Source organism: Siniperca chuatsi, linkage group LG3, assembly GCF_020085105.1.
Source record: "Siniperca chuatsi isolate FFG_IHB_CAS linkage group LG3, ASM2008510v1, whole genome shotgun sequence".
In the NCBI taxonomy this organism is placed as follows: Eukaryota; Metazoa; Chordata; class Actinopteri; order Centrarchiformes; family Sinipercidae; genus Siniperca; species Siniperca chuatsi.
Genome location: NC_058044.1, coordinates 6463191 through 6485830, shown reverse-complemented (window position 1 = coordinate 6485830; position 22640 = coordinate 6463191). Strand labels below are relative to the sequence as shown.

Below are 22640 nucleotides of genomic sequence, written 5' to 3'. Positions count from 1 at the left end.
TTAAACTCCCTTTGACTGTTGCCAGGGTCACTCTCAAGTTTCATTCTTCATGACTCTTGGACTGTTTCACACTGCAGTAACCCATCCAGAATAAGCCTGATGAAATCAAACAAGTTGGAAAAATGTCTTTTTGGGCTCCAGCTGGTCTGGAGTTGAAGGTCATAGTCTCCAGACTTGATCTCTTCATACTACTGAATTATTTGTGCTGACCACAAAACAGTGTTTGCACTCATCTCTATATAATTTGCATGAAAATATGTCCCATTCTACCTGAGGCTAAATCTAAAATAGAAAACAAACTTTAGTTCATCCAGTTCACTCAAAGATTTTCATGGTAGCCCTGTAGACCAATAAAACAGTCTCAAAAGTGAAGAGGAGTTTGCCTTAATTCTTGCCTTCATTGATCAGACTCCAGTGAAACATAAAATAAATATCAGTCAAATATACAATACTTGGACAATGTTGTATTTCTTCATATAATGTAGGTAGAAACACATGGAAAGTTGACCTATGGAGTGAGTCAATGCACAATACAAGACAAGGAAAGGAAAATGAAGAAAATACATACATTCTGTAGACGTCAGGTTAAGAGTGATTGTTTATCTTTTTGCACAGTGAAGTGAATCAACATTTATTACACTAAGGAGGCACTCCTACTTTGCTTTGGGCATCTGCATAGACAGAACTTTAAAAGAAGAGAGGAAGTTTGAAAAGAAGGAGAAGAGGCAGGGGATGTTTGGAGGTTTGATCCAGTTATCCCTTCGTAGAACTGTGTTTGGACAGTTTGGTTGATAAAACCCTCTGCTGTAATCATGACTCTTTACCTTCAGTCAAAGTCATGTGGTGGCATTTCATATCTAAGAGATGTTGCTGTTTCAACATTGACTAGCTGTAAGAGGGAGATTTAGAGGTTTAAATTAGATCTGTTTTTTTAAGTTGATGGATTGTTTGTCACTACAAGTCACCTAACTCCATTCTCCCTCTCTGTCTAACACACACTTACATTCTCTCGTACACACATATGTACCCCCCAAACAATCCTTCTTGCCCCCCAGTTTACTTTCCTGTATGTGGCGCTGATGTTTTTGGTAACGCTATTTGACAAATATGTCAAAAGATGTGTGTGTGTGTGTGTGTGTGCACCAACACACTCACAGCATATTTGCCTTGGGTGTGTTTGTATGTAGTAGCTGTGTGGTGCTGCAAGTGTCCAGTTGCAGTACTGCAGACTCGGTTTCACGGGCTAAGGACTGTGTCATAAACACAGGGAAGAGGCTGAATGGGTTTCTCACTTACCACAGGAAGGGTCACCCTGGGTGGGCTGTGTTAACCTGTCGCCTCGGCCTGTGGGTCCTGATCCCTGGGGTGTCTGTTCGTCAAGGATATAAAACAGCAAATTCACTATGATGAAGCAGTCAGTGTTACTGTTTGTTTATATATATGTGTGTGTGTGTGTGGAAGCTAAGGTTAGTGTAAATCTGTGTGCTTGCATGCTTGAAAGTGAGTGTATGAACGCGTTTGTGGAAGGGATAAAGAAAAATTCCTCTGGCATTTATTCATGAGCAAATAGAATTAGGATTTAGGAATTAGACTAAGAAAAAGACTTCTTACATAACTTTCATTTATTTCTCAGTAATCATGTCTATTAACAGTCTATTCTATTTACGGCCTATTTTATGTCTCAATTTGTTTCTTACTGTAAAGCTTCACTTTTAATTATGACCGGCTTAGTAAGCGAATGTTGATTAACACCAACCGTTTTCTCTCTCCCTCTTATGTCTTTCAGAGTTTTAGGCCTGACGTCACCATGCTGCCTTATTTCCTGCTCTTCTTCCTTTCATTTGGTCTGGTGTTATCCTCTGACTGCCCAGCAGACTGTTCCTGCCAGATTCAGGGCTCAATATTCTGCATTCATCGACACTCCAGCACTGTTCCCCATGTACCCACCACCACCCAAAATCTCTACATCTTCCAAAACGGCATTGACACTTTGTCCCAAGATGACTTCAAAGGCCTGGGGGAGTTGGAGTTGCTAGATCTGAGCCAGAATGAGCTGGCAGAGATTCCAGACGGTGTGTTTGAGATGCTGTCAAAGTTGAAGAACTTAGACCTGTCTTCTAACCACATTACCCACATTTCCAAAGACAGTTTTTCTGGGTTGGTCCAGCTGGAGAGGCTGTATCTCCATGCAAACCGCATTCAGAGCATCCATTTGGAAGCTTTTGAAGGTTTAGAAATGCTACTGGAACTCAAGCTCCAAGGGAACCAGCTCAACTCTCTGCCATCCCTTCATTTTCCCAGGCTTCTGCTTCTAGACCTCAGCTACAACAACATCCCAATGCTGGGACCCTCAGATCTCCAGACTCCCCACCTGGAGGCCCTTAAGGTGGCCTCTCTGGGGCTTACCTCTGTGGATGAGGATCTCATAGCCTCCTTGGGGAACCTCCATGAGCTCGACATCTCCACAAACCAGTTAACTGAGGTGCCCCAGGCCCTAAAGCAGGACTCCCTCAAGGGGCTGATCAAGCTCAGCCTGGCTGCCAACCCATTGGGCGAGCTCAGGGTGGAGGACTTCCAGAAACTGACTGGACTTCAAGAACTGGATCTCAGTGGACTTAATCTCCAGGGATTTCCCCAGAGATTTTTCCAGACCTTCCCTAGGTTGATGCACCTGACAGCTGCTGAGAACCCATTTAACTGCTTGTGTCCATTAGCCTGGTTCCCTGTCTGGCTAATAGAGAAGGAAGTGAATCTTGGGAGGCGTGAGGAAACCAGATGTCACTTCCCTCTAGTTAATGCTGGGAAGATGCTTTCAGCACTGGAGCACAAAGATTTTGGGTGTCCACCTACCACAACAGTGCTGATTGGCTCCCCAATTGGAAGTACTTCTGTTCCCCAGATGCCCACCACATCTCCAGAAACCACCCATACCAACGCTATTCCTCCTCCTCCTCCACCCAGTGAGGAAACTGTATCCTCAAAAACAGACAGCTACCCCCTTCCACCAGAACCTCCTGTCTCCCCTAGCTCCACCAGCGGGGAATACGAGCCACACATCTGCCCACCAAACATCTGCCTCAATGGGGGCACTTGTAATTTTGACCCATTGGGCCAACTCAGCTGTCTGTGTCCCTCAGGAACCTCTGGCCTCTACTGTGAAAATGTTAATGAGGTTCCTGAGCCACCAAAACCTTCAGCAACAGAGGTTTCGATAGCCCCTGAGATGCCCGCTGAACTTGATGCTATCAGCTCACGGCAGGTGACCTCCACATCTATCCTTCTTGACTTGCACCGCTTCATCAAGACACGGCCACACATCCGTGGCATCAGGTTGACCTACCGTAACCTCTCAGGGCCTGACCGACGCCCCATTATCCTAAGTGTACCGGCATCCTACCCTGAGTACACTTTGCGTGGTTTGAGACCCAACTGTACCTACTCAGTCTGTGCTAGTCCCCTGGGTGAGAGAATCAACTCTAGGGCCAACAGCTCTGTAGAAACAGGGTCGTGTACAGAGGCTCGCACAGAAGGGGTTCCACTGACATCCATAGAGCCCAGGGTAGAGACACAGAGCCAGCTGACATACACTCTCATCCCCACCCTGGCTGCCCTGGCACTGGTGCTGGGGTTGTCCGTGGTGGCTGGGGCAATCATCTGTGTGCGGAAGAGGAGGCAGGCCAAGGCCGGAATGGAGCTGGAGCTGGGTCCGGCTGATCCTGATCCCATGGAACTGGAGGGGATAAAGGCCTGCCTGGAGAATGGGGGAAATGGTACACTACCCCACAAACAGCCTGAGATTGACCGCTGTCACACTCCTCAGCCGCCTCTATCCTTGCAACAAAATGGGGGTTTAGACTATGAGGTACCCTTGATGCAAGGACACTGCCCATCAAATAACAATCCAGCATCCTTAAAGCCATCGTATTTCTAAGATGCAATAAAATACACTTCGAAAGATTTTGGAGAGAGTGGGCTTGCCCATCCGGACTTGTGACGTCCTGCTATGGCTCACTTAGTGTTTAAAAATCAAATTTTCATTCCAATTTCAGATATCCACAATTTGAAAAGTGGCACTTACTATCCTTTGTTGTCCAAATGATAACACTACAGACTGCATCATCTATTTTAGAGATACTGAATGATGAATTTAAGATTACAGCATATTGGAAATGTGCTAAACCACTGCAGGACAATGATCAGGATGTGGTTTGAAGTCATCTAGCAGAGTATGATGATGGTGAAACCTAACCAAGTGATTAAACTAAGTGCAATCGACTAGAAGGGTCTTAGTAGCAGACTGAAAACGGAAGTGCCTTTCTGCATTGACACAACTGTAACCGATGGCTCATTTTAAAAAAATGTCTTTGTTTATATAAAAAAAAACTATGTGAATGAGCTGTAATCCTGTTGCTGGATTTTGGAGATAAAGTATGGAGCAAAGTGCCCCAGTGTTTGGGCTACAGAACTGGATGAAGTGACAGTGGTTTAAATGAAAACAGTGATGCAGATGTGTGATGCCTGGACCACACGTCCCAGTAGAAAAAATGCCAACTGCTCCATGGGGATTATAAATAGAACTTGCACTGAAAAGAAATATTTCTTTTCCTTTCCTGTGTCCCAGTCACTAACTGCCACAAGACTGATGGTCGCATAAGGAAATGCAATAACACAAAAACTTTGTTTTCACAAAAAATACTTTGCAAAGCTAGTAATAGGTTGATGACCATAAAAGCTGTCTAAACTTCATATTTTGCTGTTGACATTATCTAATCAGAAACAAAACTTAAAGTTTCTTCACATGCGGATTTGGATTCTTCAGTGTCAACAGATCTACCATAATTCTCTCCACACATCCCAAAAGTTTTGGCTCCGTGGGACATACATTTGCTGTGAAAGATAAATGGACTGAATAAAGAGCCATTGAGAATGGACTTTGCTGTTCTGTGCCGTGACGGGAAGGCTGTTTTGTCTAGCTTATATAATGATATTCTATTTTTGTCATGTGTTTTTTGTATTTTTATCATGTCTTTTGCTGTTGATGTCCATTCAGTATTGCTATTGTTGTGAGTTGAAACATTAATTGTTCTCCTTTGAAAACACCTACTTAAGTCATCATGGATTCTATAATTTTAGATTTCCATTTTAGGTTACATGTAGCTAAAACTTTCCAGAGCTACTAGCAGTGAGTGCTAAAGTAAATACTAGCTTAGGTTCTTTATACCAGCACTAAAAGCAACCAACAGTAATCAAATATCTACTAAAACCTTTTAATTTAAAGATTAAAAACTCAGTCATCTTTACATAATGTACAGAATGCGTTTGTATGAGGTTTATGAAAATATGCCTGAGGAACCCACCAAGTGAATGTAACTGTCAAGTGTCAGACACTTAATTCTCTGTGCCAGGTCTGCCAATGCTACATAAGGCAAGCCACAGACTGTTTTTGACCGCCAAAGCTCCCAAAACTGTGTTCAAAGGCCTTTTGCCACAGAGCCCACTGCTATAAAGTAGCACACGCGTGCAGAGAAAAGAAAGCAAGATCAAAGAGCTTGAAGGCAATTTGCTGTGGGTGTCAGTGAATTTTAGGCACTAGTTTCCTCTTTTGCTGCTGACCGTATCATTTCTGAGATATGGTCTAGACAGTGCCCCCCTTTTGTTCTCTCACATCTCTTGCTGGCTCTCTGTGCCTCCACTTTAACCATCCAGTGTGTTTTGGTCAACAAGGATTATTGGCTTGTGTGTTTGGAGACTGTTTTGCCTGTTTACAGCCAACCAGACTGTGAAATGTTCAGGCTAAATGCACCGTTCTCTTTTTTTCTGTCTGGGTCAGCGAATGTCACAAGCTTTTAGTGTTACTTAAAAAAAAAATCAAAAAAATCTTTTCGTTTTTATAAGAAAGATTTTAGTATAATAGGTTTACAGAGACGTGTCTTGCAACATTGGTGCAGCGCCTTACTGACATCTTGTAGTGTCATATTACATGCTGATGTGTATTTCAAGAACAAAAGAGCCATTATTTTGCCTCACAAGACACTGCATTCAATTACATTACAAACTAAAAATGAAGAAACATGAAATGTAATGTAATCAATTTAGTCAGGTTTTAAAAAATTCCTTCCTCAGTTCTTGGTTATCCACCAGCCAAAAGCTTGGATGACTGGGTGTTATCAGTTAGTTTGTTCAGGTGTGTGTGTGTGTGTGTGTGCCTGTTTTTTTGCTTCCACTTCTACAGTACATTGTCTGCTTTATAATTGAGTCCATGCACTATACTCCAGCACTGTCCAAAATCAACTTACCATTCTTTGGCTTCACTACTTTCTTCGTTCTGTCAATATTCCAGTATAAACACAGACACAGATGCTCATATATCTGCTCTCCCTCAATATATCAATTGGAAGACTCTCTGTATTGCTTTGGACGGTGAGAGGGGCAGGAAATGTTTGAAATATTTTCAACATGCTTGTTACAGAACCTTCCCTGTATTTAGGGAAACTTGTCTTATTACTTGTCTAACTGTTTTATGTTTGTCAATTATGTCAATTCCGTTTTTGTGTAGGTGTTTGCCAGAAAAGCAATGCTGAGAAAAAGAACAGTATTAAAAAGACTTATTGTTAAAATGCCTGTGATTTTGTGTCTTATCAAGAATGGTGTTGGTTTTCAAGATTCAAGTCACTTTTATGTGGTTTTATAATGGTGCAGTAATGTACATATTCATGTGCTGAATAGCAAGGGCTTTAGAAGTTGTTCTTTGTGGATTTGAGGAATTTTGGCCCATATGAGGCTGTAAATCAGTTCTGAGTGTACAGGGGTGTTGTCATATAGCAAAGTTAAACACAAAAACTGAAAAAGGATTTCCAGTAACAACAGAAGCTGATTACACACAGCCTGTATCTCTCAATACCTCATTACACTCATATACACACATTTGCACTAACCTCAATCACAACATGATTACTTTGTGACGTTATGTTGGTTTGTGGATGGAGGTCATTTTCTGTATTTTCCGCTAATAGCCAAGAACAGATGCCAGTGGAAAATATTACGAAAGAACACACAGTTTCCAAATAACTGACATTACATGGCTCTGCTGCTTTTTTCTATTGACTGTTTTCTTGTTGACTCAACATTTTTACATCTTACCCATAGTAAATTGCAGTGAAAACAGTGCAATAGGATAAAAGTCCAAACAGACCATGAGGAATACAAAATGCAAGTTGTAAGGGTAAAAAATTCAGATAATTTATCTTATGAGCAAGTGACTGTTTAGATTATTAATTCAGATATGAACAATTAGACAGTCCTGGTTCAGTAGTGTAACACTGATCAGTACCCATGGCAAACCAATAGAAATAATAGTGACTTCACTGTTCAGGTATGTCTTCTCTGACATAAATTACTGGAGCTGTATTCAAGACTGAGCATGCCATGAAGCTTTTAAAAAACAACACATTTTTGACAGACAGACATGCGATGGAAGAATAATTTATTTAATGGGCCTTTTGATTTCTCAGAGCAGGAAAGGCACAGGTGTAACTAATTACATTAATTATGGTTAAATGTAATTTAAGTGTCCCAGTAAGCTATGGCAGTGAGCCAGCATGTAAAAATGCCAGGGCCCTAGAATGACACCTGAACTGCATGCAGTCTTTATGTTATTAATCACACCTGTGCTTTTCCTGCTATGTCAAAGTTTCTGCTGTACAAATCTCAGTGAGAAGAACTTTTCCTACTCTGTATAATCAATCCCTATGTCCTAATTAGCAAATTTCCATGTTTTGAGAATGTGGTATCTACCAACCGCCCAACCACCTGCACTCTTGACCTTTTCCCCTCTCACCTTTTCCAGTCAATTGCTTCTGACCTCCTTCCTTTCCTCACCCACCTCATCAATACCTCTCTGACAATTGGTCATTTTCCTAACACTCTAAAAGCAGCGAGAGTGAACCCTCTTTTAAAGAAACCCACAATCAACCCTTCTGATGTAAAGAATTATACACCTGTCTCAGCACTTCAGTGTGCTGTCTTCACTTAACTTTCTGCAAATCTCCACCAGAACAACCTCCTTGACACCTACCAGTCTGGTTTCAAGGCAGGCCACTCAACTGAGACTGCCCTTCTTGCCATCACAGAGGAACTCTGCACTGCGAGAGCAGCCTTCCTCTCCTCCATCGTCCTTCTGTTGGACTTTTCAGCAGCGTTTGACACCATGAACCACCAGATCCTCCTCTCCACCCTCAATTCAATTCAAGGGAGAGGGAGAGGGAGGCACAATGCAAAGACCACGTAGATTTAAAAACAAATTTTAACTAGTAGAATAGTAATTTTAGTGTTAATATTAATAAATTAGTAATAACAGGAATGACAGCTATAGGAATAATAATGACAGTATTAGTAAGAGAGCCAATCACAACAACTGTAGTAGCAGTTGTCGAGCAGGAACACGGGGGCAGCAGGTGTCCCACAACCACAGATCCAGTCTCTGCAGCTCTGGAGGCAGAAATGCCTGCTGAAAGCGACAGAAGGAGAGAGGAGAGAAATGAGAAAGGACAGAACTACGGGAGAGAGAAGATGTCGAGTTAGTAACATGCAGTAATGGGATAAAAATGCATACAGATGGAGAGGGAGAGAAGGAGAGAGGAAAGAGGTGCATCATGGGAAGTCTCCCGGCAGTCTAGGCCTATAGCAGCATAACTAAGGGATGGTTCAGGACTCACCCAAGCCAGCACTAACTGTAAGCTTTATCAAAGAGGAAAGTCTTAAGCTTACTCTTAAATGTGGAGGTGGTGTCTGCCTCCCAAACCCAAACTGGGATCTGATTCCACAGGAGAGGAGCTCCCCTCCAGGGACTTTGAGTCTCAGGCTCCGCACTCTCCCTGTTTACATCCTAACTCAAGGACCGCACTTACAGGGTAACTTGGAGAGAATCTGTGCCTGAACCTTGTAGTGTTACTACTTGGATACCTCAGGGTTCTGTTCTGTTCTGTTCCCTTCTCTTTTCTCTTACACCAAGTCACTTCAGTGACAGTCAAGTCACCCCGTTATTCACTCACATGGCTTTTCCTACCACAGCTTTGCAGAGGCCTGAAACCAAGATGGCATCTCTGTGTGTCCGGCTGACATCTCTTAGTAGATGCTATAGCCTCAGCTTATTACTCCCTCACTACAAAATCACGACTGTGCCCTGGCTCCACAATAGTGGAACGAGCTCCCCATTGACATCAGGACAGCAGAAACTCTACACATTCCATTGCAGACTGAAAACTCATCTGTTCAGACTGCACATTGGCCTATGTAAATGTATTTTTTTTTAATCCTTTCTCTATCTCTTATTATTTCTAAATATAGCACTTGAAGCAGTTCAACATATTTGTTGAAGTTGAGGTACTTGCATGATTCTTGCAATTTTGGGGTTGTACCACATGGCTGAAATGCACTTATTGTAAGTTGCTTTGAATAAAAGCATCAGTTAAATGGATGTAATGCAATGGTATGTTCACACTGGATGAACTGCATCTGTGCATACTTGATTTTTAAGTGTTATGTTGATTGACACTATTGTCTCACAGTACAAAGCACAATGGAAATAAAGGGACAATGGTACAAATACAAAACAATAGTTTAGAAACTAACTCAGACATTTTTTTTCTCACTGTTTGAACAGTTACGTTTTGAACGCATCGTATGTCATTTATTTCAAATTGTAAGAGCACATTTTGTATATCAACTGCCAAAATATTGCCTGTCAACATATTATTTGTAAGCTATACAGTATTTGGATACTGTTAAAAAGAGCAGAGCTTATTCTATGAAGCCTTCTCAGATATAACTAGATTTAAATAGTAAGTTGCTTAGCTGGCTTCTATAAAATAGACAGAATAAATATATTCAGAGGGCATGAATTAAGCACAACTCTATACTGAGGTCTGAATCAGTCACAGTTTGCCAGTTGACTGTGCCCAGAAAAACAGAAGAAAGTCGATACAGAAACACAAATACATAATTATATATTCACAGAACAGATTATACCCTTTCAGTTGCTAATGAAAAAGAGATTAAAATGAAGCCGATTCTTTTAAAGAACTGCAGGACTGACAGCAGCCACTGTGGTTCAGAGGGCAGGTTTTTTAGATTATCATTGTGAATTCGACAGAAAATTACTAGGGGTTAAACATTTTTGTTTGGTTGTTTTGTGTGTTTGCTAAAACAAGAACCATTTTTGAAGGGTGTGGCGTCAGATGGCATACTATAACTGTGGCAGTAAGGAAAGAGATTTCCTTTTTAGGATTCAGCAAAACAGTGTGTAGTATACACAAAAGTCAATATAAACCTAATAAAATGTCATAATAGTACAAAGTGATATAAAGGGAACTGAAATTAAGCCACTTGAAGCGTGCTTGCCTGGGATATTTTTGGTTGACTCCTTGGATCAGCTTCTTGGTGAAAGAAATTAGTGAGAATTTATTTCCCATGGTTCGCGCCTTACTGGCAAAAAAAACCTTGAGGAAAACACTGAATCACCACCTGCCTCTCAGGGTTGATCATAGATAGTGGCACTGAAGTGGTAATTCCTTAATTGTGGTCTCAATTTGACAGGTTGTAGAGTATAGTAAAAAATAATTTGAATAAAATAACCTTCTGCAATGTTGTTATACTACAGAGAGTCTGTAAATTTTTAAATTTAGAAGGGGAATGATTGAAAAGCTGTCCAGACCAAACATATTTCACAAATGCCAAATCAGTGTCTGTGACAGCGTGTTACCCCAGAAACATAACAGACATCAGTGCAAATGCTAGTATGCCATTCAATTCCATGCAAAGACATGGATACAAGCAATCTTGAATGGCTATTAGAGGGAGCCCAAACATCAGGCATTCTTAAAATGTGTTATTGGAAGAAATCTGAAGATACAAACTCACTGAAAGGACGTCAATCTTCTTAGCGGCCTATCAGTTGATTACAGGTCGGTGTAAAGTGAGGAATGACTTTCTAAGGGAGTGATTGCATTGAATTTCCTATAAAGTCAGTACAACCCATGTGAAATCAAAGATTGCTCAGAATTTTTTCCTTGTTTACTGCGATTAGTGCTACCACTAGTGGCCAGACGCTACAGTATGTCAAAGCATATGCTCCTACATATTATTACAATAAAGCTTCAAGACAGCAGTCTGGAAGTGCACTGCTTCTCAACAACAGTCAGTGAGCGAGGAAGATATCCTGCGTCATCTTTGACTGAGAAAGTTTTGTGCCGTATCTGAAATCACTCCCTCAACCACAAACACTCAGTATTTTATTTTGTAGTGGGCAGTAAATCAAGATTTTGGACATTTATTCGTCATAATCATTTTGGTAAATGGACTGTATTTGTATACTCAAAGTACGTCACACTACATGTCACATTCACCCACTGATGGCAGGTGCCAGCTGCTCATCAGCTCATAATCACTCACTCATTGAAGGGACTGCCCTCGGGAGCAATTGGGGGTTCAGTATCTTGCCCAAGGACGCTTCAACATGTGGGCTGGGGGAAGCTGGGATTGTTCCGATTAATGGACGACCCGCGCTACCACCAAGCCACAGGTGCCAGCTATTTATTTGTTATCACGAACAGGTGTAGTGTTGCATGACAATTTTTGCATCTATATGCGATGCATTGCATTGTGGGACTGTTAGTAGAAAGTAATGTACATGTCATGGAAACAAACTTTTTAGTTTTGTTGTGCTAATGTTTAAGGACATTAAGTAGTGCATACATTTCCATCCATCCATTCCATTAATTTATACCCACCCAAGGTTAATTTTTTTTCCATCTGATAAGCAGTTGGCTAATTTCTAGCCCTAGATCAGGGCTAAATGCAAGTTGTTCCGAAACAACATTTTCCCATCCCAGCACTATATTTGACAAAAGCATCAGTACGTTTAGTGCAGTTTATGCTTGAAGCTACAAATTCAACAAATGTTGTTTCTTTAAACTATTTGTACTGTGTATTCGGCAATGCAACATTATAGTCTTGAGACACTAACCATGTAGTTTCAGGGGCAGTGTACAGTAGGCTATGATTCTTCTTTTTCAAAGACCCTTAACAAGACCTAGAAACACATTCACAATCCAAGATAACCATTTAAAAATGTGCCTGGTCCTCCATGTGATCAAAGGTTGCTTTCACTTTCTTCTGTGGTTTTGACTGGATTGAACCAACAAACCTAGTCAATATAGACAGTCAATACATACACAACATATACTGGAGCGACAAATAGTCCCTAAATTAAAACAAACCCCAACTTCACAGCCCATCGCCCTCATTAGCCTCAAAATGTGCTTCTTGTTTAAAGACCTTGCTTCATGGACTGCTGCAGGGTGCGGAGAGAAAAGAAAGAGACAGAGAGAGAAAAGAGGGCAGGAGAGTGGGGAGAGGCTTGATTTATTTGAACAATCTGGTTGTAATGAAAGCAGTCAGGGCTTGCTGGGGGTGGATAGATGGAGTGAGCAGAGAAAAGAGTGGGAAGGAAAGAGTGAATGGGGTAAAATCCATTGCAGACAGATTGTTGGACTTGATAATGGTTTAAACGGACCCTACAAGCCTCTTAACCCCCCGGCTCATTGTGTGTGTGCATACATATATACTTCTGTGTATATACTGTACCTAACTTACCATATTATAACTATGAATTCCATATGCAACCCATTTGTGCTGCAATATGTCTTGCTATCAATGCTGACATACCTGTGTAATATATATGGGCCAATGAAAGATAGAGAGGGAATGTTTACTACAGCTGCAAGCACACTAAAAGCATGGTTTATGTCTTTTGGACGTTGATGCATTTTGAAGAGCAAATTCTGGCTCAAAGAGTTTGGATGTCTCAGTTAAAAGGGAATCATACTTCATAGTGTTTAAAATCATTTACGAATGCACTAAACCTTCTGGCACTAATTCATAACAGTTCTATGGTCCCTTTTCCAGAATGCATTTCTAATCTTTAAATGGGATTCTGAACTGAAGTTTTATGTGCTGGTGTCTCACCTTGGACCCAGTCCCAGTGAATCCTCCAACAAGTCCTCCAAATTAAACAACAAATGTGTCGTTTGTCAATACCTTCTAGAACTACACACAAGCATTTTCTGACCTGACGCCTTGGCAAGCAGGAAATCATTTTTTCTGTGTTACTTGTCCTTTCAAAACTGTTGACCAAAAATGTGAAAATGCTATGGTTAAGGTTTGGTTAGGTTTTTATGATGTTACAATATTATGGTTGAGGTTTGGTTAGGTTCAGGGAAAGATCATGGTTTGGGTTAAAATGAGTACTTTTTTAAGGTTAGGGAAACATTGTGGTTTGGGTTAAAATTAGTACTTTTTTAAGGTTAGGGAAACATTATGGTTTGGGTTAAAAGGTTGGGCGACCTTTGTCGTCATGGTTATGGTAATACATTACTATGATTACGCTTAGGGAACAACCATGGTCACAGCAAAAAAAACAAAAAAAAACAGTGTTGACTGTTGGTTGGAAACAGGTATCAGACAGCTGTCTCCTGTGTTAAAGTCCGATATTTTGTTGATCCATTCATCCACCCCGTCCTCCTCCATGTGTGGAGTTTGTCGCTCTATAATAATGTCACCTGACCTTTCTCCTTTGCTCCTGTCATAATTACTAAGTGACAATGCCATTAGATGGCTTTGTCACTTAGGGCACTTGCTGACTGATGCCGTTATTCTCATTGGGAGGATAGTCTCGAGTCAAAGTCCTCACACCCACTATTCTGAGTTATAGACCGATTCACTGGGACCTAATTCCCTCGCTGTAGACTAGAGACTCGAGTCAGACTTATGTCACAAATGTGAGCACTTGAGACTTGATTTGAACTAGACTGCTCTGAAACTTGACTTACTTCAGACTTGACAGCCTAAATACATAATTAGTCAAACTTAAGACGTAGGTCTTAGAGGATACGGTTGGTGATATTCTATATTTTTTTTATTGTCAACTAATCCTGAATAGTCCCCAACAAATGCACTATTTAATCCTGTTTGAGTAACATTTGCTAACTACAGTTACCGGCTGTTTTAGGGAATTTACTGAGGCTTTTGAAAAGAAATCTATACATTTGTTACCCATTTTTTAAAGATGAATGTCTTCAGTAGGAGCCATGGGCTTGGGGCTGAGAGCCATAGTCCGAAAGTATTGAGAAGCAAACTAATGCATTTGTGGTTTTGGTCTTTTCATGGTTTTTGTTGACAATAAGAAAAAAAGTTTTAACCTGGTAAATTCTGGAAAATTGTCTTTGTGACATTTGATTTGGACTTGTTTTGAACAATGAGTTTTAATTCAAATACCCAAGAAGAGAAATGCTTTGCAAAATACCTTTCTGTATCTAAATGTCCAGTTTAGTGGAATTTACCTTTGAGGTTGAACAGGAACAGACTGAATACAAAGTGTTTACATCTCTACTTTTAGACAAAATTAATCACCTAAAGAAGTGAACTGAATCAAGACACAGTGCAGGCTCACTTTGTAGTTCTCTCCAAAATGGCTTCCCACACTGTCTTGGTTGAGAGCTCATGTTCCTTATTCTCATGAGAAAAACACAGTGGATAAAGTTGTGGATAGTTCTTTTCCTCTCTGAAATGCAATACAAGGTTTAATTAAATTTGCTTTAATTGCCATTCATTTGCCCATGGAACCCAAAGGTCTCCTCTTACCCATGGCCCATAATGACTTCCATGTTCTCTGAGGCCAAATTTTAAGTTAAATTAAAAAGTCTTTAACACAGCGCAACACAGGACCACCCGAGATCTCACAGATGAATGAAACTGTTAGCTGTATGTGGAGTAAAGTTCTTGCCATCTTGTGATCTAATGTAACTAATGGAAGAAATTAAATGTGATGATGAAGAAAGCAGAAATGAGAACAGAAGAGAAAGGAATTTGAATGTTTCTTTGGTTAAATAGTCATCTTTTTGTCAAATCTAGATCTTGTTTTTTTTTGTTTTGTTTTGTTTGTTTTTTTACAATGAATCATTTTCTAAAAGTTTGCAGTATAAGAAGAACAAGAGGCAACAAACCAAAAGCAAGACCACAAACAAGATCCGGAAATTCTTCTTTAAAGTTGAGAGGAAACCAGGTACAAAGAGAAGCGCAGTCAGCAGAGGTAACATGTAGGTAGATGAAGGGAGGACTTGTGTTGTTACAATGAACTCGGGGGCCTTGGAGCAGCAGCAGGTTTATTGGCCTCCAGTATTTTTGTGGTACAACAATAGGCCCTCAGGGCCAGGCAGGATCATGTTGTGATAGGAGATGACATGACTGCACAGAGCAGGGATTACCAGGGACTTGTACCTTTTTTAGGCCTTCACTGCAAAGCATAACAGACAAGACTAATAATACACCACGGTGAGGCATACGTGCCTGTGCACCATATGCTGCAAACATGCATATAATGTGCAAGAGGCATAAATCATGCATGAGCATGGAAAGGCGCATTCATGCGTGCAGACATGGCTGAAACACAGAGAGATGATAATGCTTGTAAACATATAGTATGTTAAATCTATGATTTCTTGGCCACAAACATATCAATTTTGCCACATGAAAACCATGTAACTCCATTTCTGGGGATTTTAATGTATGAGACTTACATTCTCTTCAGTGGATTTTGAAAATTTGGTCAAATGAAACTCTTTTAAACTCTAAAATGTTTGCTACTCAAGATGAAAACACCATTGCTTTTCTTAGGCCCAACAAAGCTGACATTTTTTAGTTGTAGTTTAGTCTATTCACATAAGAGACATGCACAGCTGTGGTTCAGTATTGCCACTGAAGAGCATAACTAAATACCTTTATTCCATGTCACGCTATTGTCTCTTCACACAACCGTGTTGCCACATAACATCGATATTGGACGATTCTGCTAATACCATGGATTATGTTCAATGACAACATTTTTCACATTCCCACTTTCTACAATATATTTGATTGTGGTTGCTTGTTAATAAAAAGAAAAACGTTAACTGCAGGTTTGTGACAGGATTCGAACTCCAGTTTTCTGCATTAAAGTCAGACCCGCTACATGCCCATCAACCACCTCGACTGCCACACCCTTTCCACCTCGTACATTCAAGGCACTGTACTTCCTGCCCTAGCACAATGTTGGCTTTGGACATAAATCGTCAGGTGCAGAATCGTCTAATATGGACGTAATTTACAGGATACTGGGCTGCCTCGAAGCTCCAAAGCTACGATGTAGAATATTTAGTGATTTATTAACGCAGCAACAATGGATTGGAACATATTGAAGAACAGCAGAAAAGTAGATTTTAATGCAGGAGTGGTTTAAGAATTTTATACAGCAAGTTAACTTATTTATTTATTTTTTGCCTGTGTGTTAATGTGCTCTAGATCTAAGCTAACTACAGCTGCGAGCCGCCAAACTACAAGCTTTACAGAGCTACCTTTCAACGCTGCAGGCAGTCAGTATTTGATACTCAATAGATAGATTTGTTTGATTTCTTTATTCCTTTATTGTTTATGACTCAGTGTCAAACTGCTACACTCAGAACTTCTGTCCATGTTCTTGGAGTTCTTTCAGTCTGTCCATCATAGCTTTATTGAACAAAGCTCCTCTCTAAACACTTTACTGCTGCAGGGCTTGTTCCCCTTGACCTTTCACCTCTCCACTGGTGACCTTTGACTGCTGGCAGGAATAGGCCATGGCCAGCCTCTTTATGCCCACTTATAGAAACAAGAAAGGGTGTGTTTGGAGTGTTTAGCCATTTTCAGTAACTCATCCCATACCCTTGTCACTTGCTTTCTATCATTCTCCTTCTTGTGTCTCCCTCTCTGCTGCTTTTAATTTTCTCTCCCACTCGATATTCCAGTCAGAGTGTTTTCATTTGATTTTATGAGACATTCTTTAAATCTTGCTTATTCTCAGGCTTACTGAGTCATTTCAACTACAGTGTGACACACAAGTTACATCAGAATCTATCCATTTTTCTTACCTTTCAGTTTTTATTCTTACCTGTCTCTCCCTCCCTTATTATGTATCCCCTCTCTCATTCTGTTTGTTCCTCCCTCAGGAAATGTCTGGTAAGCCTCTGGGCTTTAGCCCTCCCCTCATTAAATTGATACCAATTGAGTTATTGAATTGCCACCCCCATAACAACGGGTCCTGTTTAAGTGATGTTTGTCAGGCCAGATGTGAAGCAGGTTTTGACATGACCTGGCAGGAAGGAAAGGGGGGAGAAATCGAGGAGGAAGGAGGAGTAAACATGTGGACAACATCAGACATGTTGATTTTTAATTTGATATGGTATTTGTTTAAGGGGTGTGCTTCACTAATTGTTTACTGTAGCTAAGGCAACCAGCTGGTTAAAATGAATTGGTTCTGTTACACCCCAAACATTCCAGTTTGGGATATTAGAGTTTCCTGGGGTATTTTTCACCAACAAGAATTAACCTTTACATTGGACTGAGCCATTGTAATTCAGTTTCATGAAAAATTAAGTTTTTTTGACATTTTTTAGGGTAATGGTGGGAAATGAGAGAGGAAAAAGAAAGATTACTGACAGATACAACACAGTATATTTTTTTTCAAAAATGTTTTAAATTTTCACATTTCCCTCTTGGCTTTGAGTTTGGATTTTCATTTATTCCCCCTCCATTCCTGCTGATCCACACAAATCTGCTGCCAGTTGAAGCCACATATGACCCTTTTATCTTTTCTTAGCATTTGTTTTCCTGTCATTTAAAATTGACCCACAAAGTTCCATTAACTGACAAAAGAAGATGAAACAGAGCTTTTCGGCAGAGACATTACAGCTGCACGCAAATCTTGTGTTAGATTTCTGGCCAAATTTCCAACTATGGAGCAGAGGACTGGGACTAATTGTATCCCCATATTAACAACACTACGATAGTGGTTTACATGTAAATAATTTAAATAATGATTTAATTAGCTGACATTTAGTAAAATCTATTACAGTAATTTTAATTTAGGTTTTGGTTTACTTATTTAAAATCTCATTACTGTAATCACTGAGAGATCTATACTATTAAATATGAAGCTACAATACAGACAGCAGCTCTACTGTAGACAGTAGCGTAGCTTAGTTTAGCTTAGCATAAAGACATAAAGAGGTAACAAAATCCACCTACTAGCACCTCTAAAACTCACTAATTAACACATTATACCTCATTTGTTTAATTGGTACAAAAACCAAACTGTAAAAACATCAAGTTGTGGATTTACAGGTGGTTATGTGCTTGACCATTTCTTGGGGTCGTGTATAGATGGTATCCCTAGATTTGTGAAACTCAAGGTTTGTACGCATTGTTTCTTGCACGTAGGCGAAGTTTGCCTCGAGGGCTTTCTGCCAGAAAGCCGTTGTTCATGTCCTGTGTGAAATGAAAAGTCAAAGTTGACTTATTATTTTAACCCAAACCATGATTCTTTCCTAAACCTAACCAAGTAGTTTTGTTGCCTAAACTTAACCTGTCAAAAAATTAAATCTCAACTTTGTCTTTTGGTTTCACATGGGACATGAACCCCAGTCTCCTGGGTAAAAGTCCTGTATTTGATCCATTCATCCACCACAACCTCTGCCCTATGTGGACTTTATCGCTCTATATACTACGTCACCTGACTTCCTAAATGCTTTGTCAAACTTACCAGTTTTTACAAACAATTTGTTGCAAGTTTAGTCATGGTTTTCTCGTTGTACAACTGCAGATGCGCTTCAAACTTGACGAGACAAGAATATTTTGAAGCGGCTCCCAGTATATCTGCCATTGCAGAGTCAAGTGCTACTGTACTGAATCGAGTGCGCATGTGCGGGAGTTCGTAAATCTAGGGTTACCATCTAGACACGACCATTTCTTGGCTGGGCGCAGTAACTTCCTGGAGTCTTGTCACTGTGAGGTTGTCAGACAACCATTAGAGACTCCTGGAAGTTACTCCTGGCCAAGAGTAGGTGGATTTATTTTTACATTTACATTTCAAAATGTGTGACTTCTTGCCCATGTACATATCACTTCTGTTACATGGAAACAATGTAACTCAATGTAAACTTGTAAATGCTTGCTTGCTAATGAAGCTCAAAATACTGCTGCTTTTCTTTGGTCCAACAAAGCAGACATTTTTTGAGTTGCAACGTTTTATCTCACAACAGTATCTTCACATTTAATAGAGAAACATGAGAGTGGTATCAATATTCTAATCTAACTCTCGGCAAGAAAGTGAAGAAGCCTATTTCCCAAAATGTTAAACTATTCCTTTAAATTTCCTTTAACATCAGTATATAGTTGTTTTACCTACTTTGGACTTTCCAGTGGCTTTTGACAGGACAGCCCTCATAATCCTTATTTGTTTTTAACTCAGGGAGGATTATGTTTTTTCAATGTGGTTTCTGCAACCAGATTTGGGCCTGTCTTCTCCAGATTCACTGTTTCCTACTGGAGATGGTTTGGGCTGTTTTTGGTGGTTCTGGTGAGTGGTTGTTAGTGGAGGTGAAGAGGAAAATGGAAACCGAATGAGTGACAATTTGCAAAATTCAGTGGAATATAAGTTTAGTTTATGAATCATACCTCAAAATGTCATACTGTGTGAAGACTTTTTTTTAAACTTTACTTATAGCAAAAGCAGGAAATGCAAGGTTTCATACTGGGTGGAGTATGTCTCGTGTCTCCAATATTTCATAAAAGCTATATTGTTCCCTGCACTTTTATGAGCATACTGTGCTCTTTTACTCTTCCTCATTAAATTTAAAATAGTTTTTCATTTCTCTGCTGAGGAAAAATAACTTTTTCCTGCATTAAATCCTCCCATGTTATACTGTATGTATATACTGTATGAAAAGCAGCCAATTTCAGGATGTCTGAACTATCCTAGATAATAATATATAATAAAATTTAAAATACAATTCCATTTTTATATACTTTTTTGTTGTTTAGATTTTACATCTGCACTTATAGGTTAGGTTACTTTGAGCTTGTTGACTGACAAACAGCAGTTCATTTCCTTTCACATAGATGATTCCCCAAGAGCCTCTAAACAAATGAGTGACCTCCACTCTCAGTTATGAGTTTTCCCTCCTCAAACAAAAGATATTGTGTCCGTCTCTATTGAACCGACTGAATGTGATGAAATGTTTAATCTCGTGAGACTGTGTAGAGCAGACTTGGTTAGCAGGTGCAGGCCGGCGAGGAGGGCACAATGATTTCACCTCGGAGACCAGACAGACAAGGTCAGCTATGCTCCCATTGTGAGCGACACACACACAAAATACAAGAATGCTCACACACTGAATGTGCACATACATATTTATGTTCTTCTGTGTTACCATGTCCTTGTTTATATTCCCATATGAGAGTCAAGCAAAACGAATGCCATTTTGAAATACGGGTTTCCATTTGCTGTGTTTAAGTGTTATTATGTGTTAATTTTTCAATTGTCAGTTGGAGCCATTTTTATCCACTGAAACTATTTCAACTATGAGGACTCCAAGGAGGAGTTTTTCAACCCCGTCCTAAAAACTGTTTATATACTACTAAATGGTTTTGCCATATATACACTTTGGAGAACATGTAATTGATGTATGGATTATGGTCTCGTGTTTGGTTAGGCTACAAAAACACTTCTTTAAGGTTAGGCTTTTTCAGTATTTAACCACCATCTATCTTTCTTTAACCTTTACCAAGTGCCTAAACATAACCATAAAAACATTAATCATGCTTAAGTTGCCCCACGGGAGGACACTGTAGGGAAAATAAATGAAGTATGTTGTCAATGAACATTTTGCAGATATGTAAACAATAATCTGTCCGATTACATTTATTCCAAGACTTATTTACTGTTGCACCCACAAAAAAAATGTAGTCTCTTAAAACTTTTGTTTTGCATTTGTCATAAGGCAAATTTTAGAGGAATCTGACAATAAAGTGTAATCTTATTTTATTTTATCTTATCGGTCACTACAAAATCAATACGTTAATGTGAAAGCAAAAACATATTTGGCTTTATAAAATGACATTTCACTGTGGTGGGGCCTCAGGTTTGACATTTGTAGGAGGCTGCGAATGGCACATATTTGTACAAGTAAATCCAGAGATTGAACATGCCAGTTGGAACAAAAACAAACACAAAGATGATTAAAAAGATTACATTTTTTGAAATGTTAGGGAAATTTTACAAAATTTTCAAACTTCATTGAGCTTTTCTAATGCAATAAATCATAATCCACCAAAGTAAATCTTAGATACAAACTCTGAACTTCTCTCTGAATGCATTGTGCCAAACACAAACACACATACACCCTCCCCGGTCAAACTAATCACATTGCATCACTCCCCCACCAAACACACAGGGAGATTAGGATTGTGTGGGATCAGCAGTGAGCTGTGTGAACACTGAAAAGCTTGCAGGTGGGAGATTGAATATTAAGACTCAGCAGCAGCAGGCCGTGTGGAGCCCGCTGAGAGGAGATATGAGAGAGTGTTGTGCTGAAAAACAACCAGGCCTCATGATGTGTGTGGTGATGGGCTGTCTGGGAGAAATTGGTGAGGAAATGTTTGAACAGGACACAGAGCAACAACACAGATGTGTGTTTGAGAGGAGTGTGTTTGTGGGCGGATGTGTTCAAATATTCAAGACATGTATTTTGTTGTATATGAGACATTTTTCCTATACAATCTGGGTTAAAACATTGTATGAAACTCCACAATTGTCTAAATGTCTCTGGATTTTAAATAATCCTCATACTAATTATAGTTCAACCTCATCTAAAGCCACATGTGGGTTTGTTTGACCTTAAATACATTTCCATTCATTGCCCTGCTCAAGCTACAGCATCGTGCCAGCCTCATGTAAACACAGTTAGATGTCTAAAAGAAAAACCTCCGCTGATCGTCAGCCTGTCATTTTCAATAAGCCAAACCTGCGTAATTTAGCTTTGACAGACAGTGGAAGAAACCCAAGCAGTCAAACAGGAAAAACAGAAGTGTGTTCCAACAAACAGAGGCTAAAACAAGAACTATGTTAAGGACTTAATCTTAAGGCCTATGGCAAAACTCAGTGGAAATCTCCACTTGGAAGTTGAACTGATTGGCTGCGATTTCAACACAAGCAACTTGGTGAGCATGAAGACACATGCAGCACACGTCCGTGAAGCTTTCAATCCAAGATAGCATCAGAGAAAACAGTTCCTTCCCTTGTGTTGGTGCCACAGAGTCTCCAGGCTTTGTTACAGACTACACGTTCTATAAATTAGTATTATCTTGTTTTCCAATCGTCAAATTTGTGTTTCATAATGTGAAAAATATGAAGGATATAAATGGATGATCAGTTTACAGTGTATTTCTTGAATGAATTTGTTGCATTGATTCTAAATCGCAAACCTGGACATTATTAGAATTGCCTGTTGAAATACTGTAAAACAGGCTGATTGGATTAGTTGTGGTGATTTTGAAACTGCCCGTAAAACACAATGTAAAATTTAAAATCTCAAACCGGTAAACCACTCAAACTTACAGGGCAGAGGACTTCAGTAGATTCATAACAGTACATTTTCTGGGAAAATTTCGTGATGGTCGTGTTTGACAATTTTTTCAGCCATGGTGCTGCAAACCCTCAGCGCCTTGATGGCTATGAT

General features: G+C 39.8%; 1 protein-coding gene and 1 long non-coding RNA gene across 4 annotated transcripts in view; one reads left to right on the top strand and one right to left on the bottom strand.

Annotated features, from left to right (window-relative positions):
• Positions 1–6617, top strand: part of LOC122871840 (vasorin-like) — a 33717-nt gene extending 27100 nt beyond the window's left edge. For all 3 annotated transcript variants that reach the window (XM_044187299.1, XM_044187290.1, XM_044187310.1), the window contains one exon: positions 1787–6617. In XM_044187299.1, coding sequence (XP_044043234.1) covers positions 1808–3931 — 2124 coding nt within the window. In that variant the 5' untranslated portion in view covers positions 1787–1807 and the 3' untranslated portion in view covers positions 3932–6617. The remainder of the gene's footprint in view (positions 1–1786) is intronic.
• LOC122871857 overlaps positions 1–22640 on the bottom strand; it is a 116712-nt gene that overhangs the window by 43991 nt on the left and 50081 nt on the right. Inside the window, exon 3 of the long non-coding RNA XR_006376953.1 lies at positions 1297–1369. This is a non-coding gene — a long non-coding RNA (uncharacterized LOC122871857). The remainder of the gene's footprint in view (positions 1–1296; positions 1370–22640) is intronic.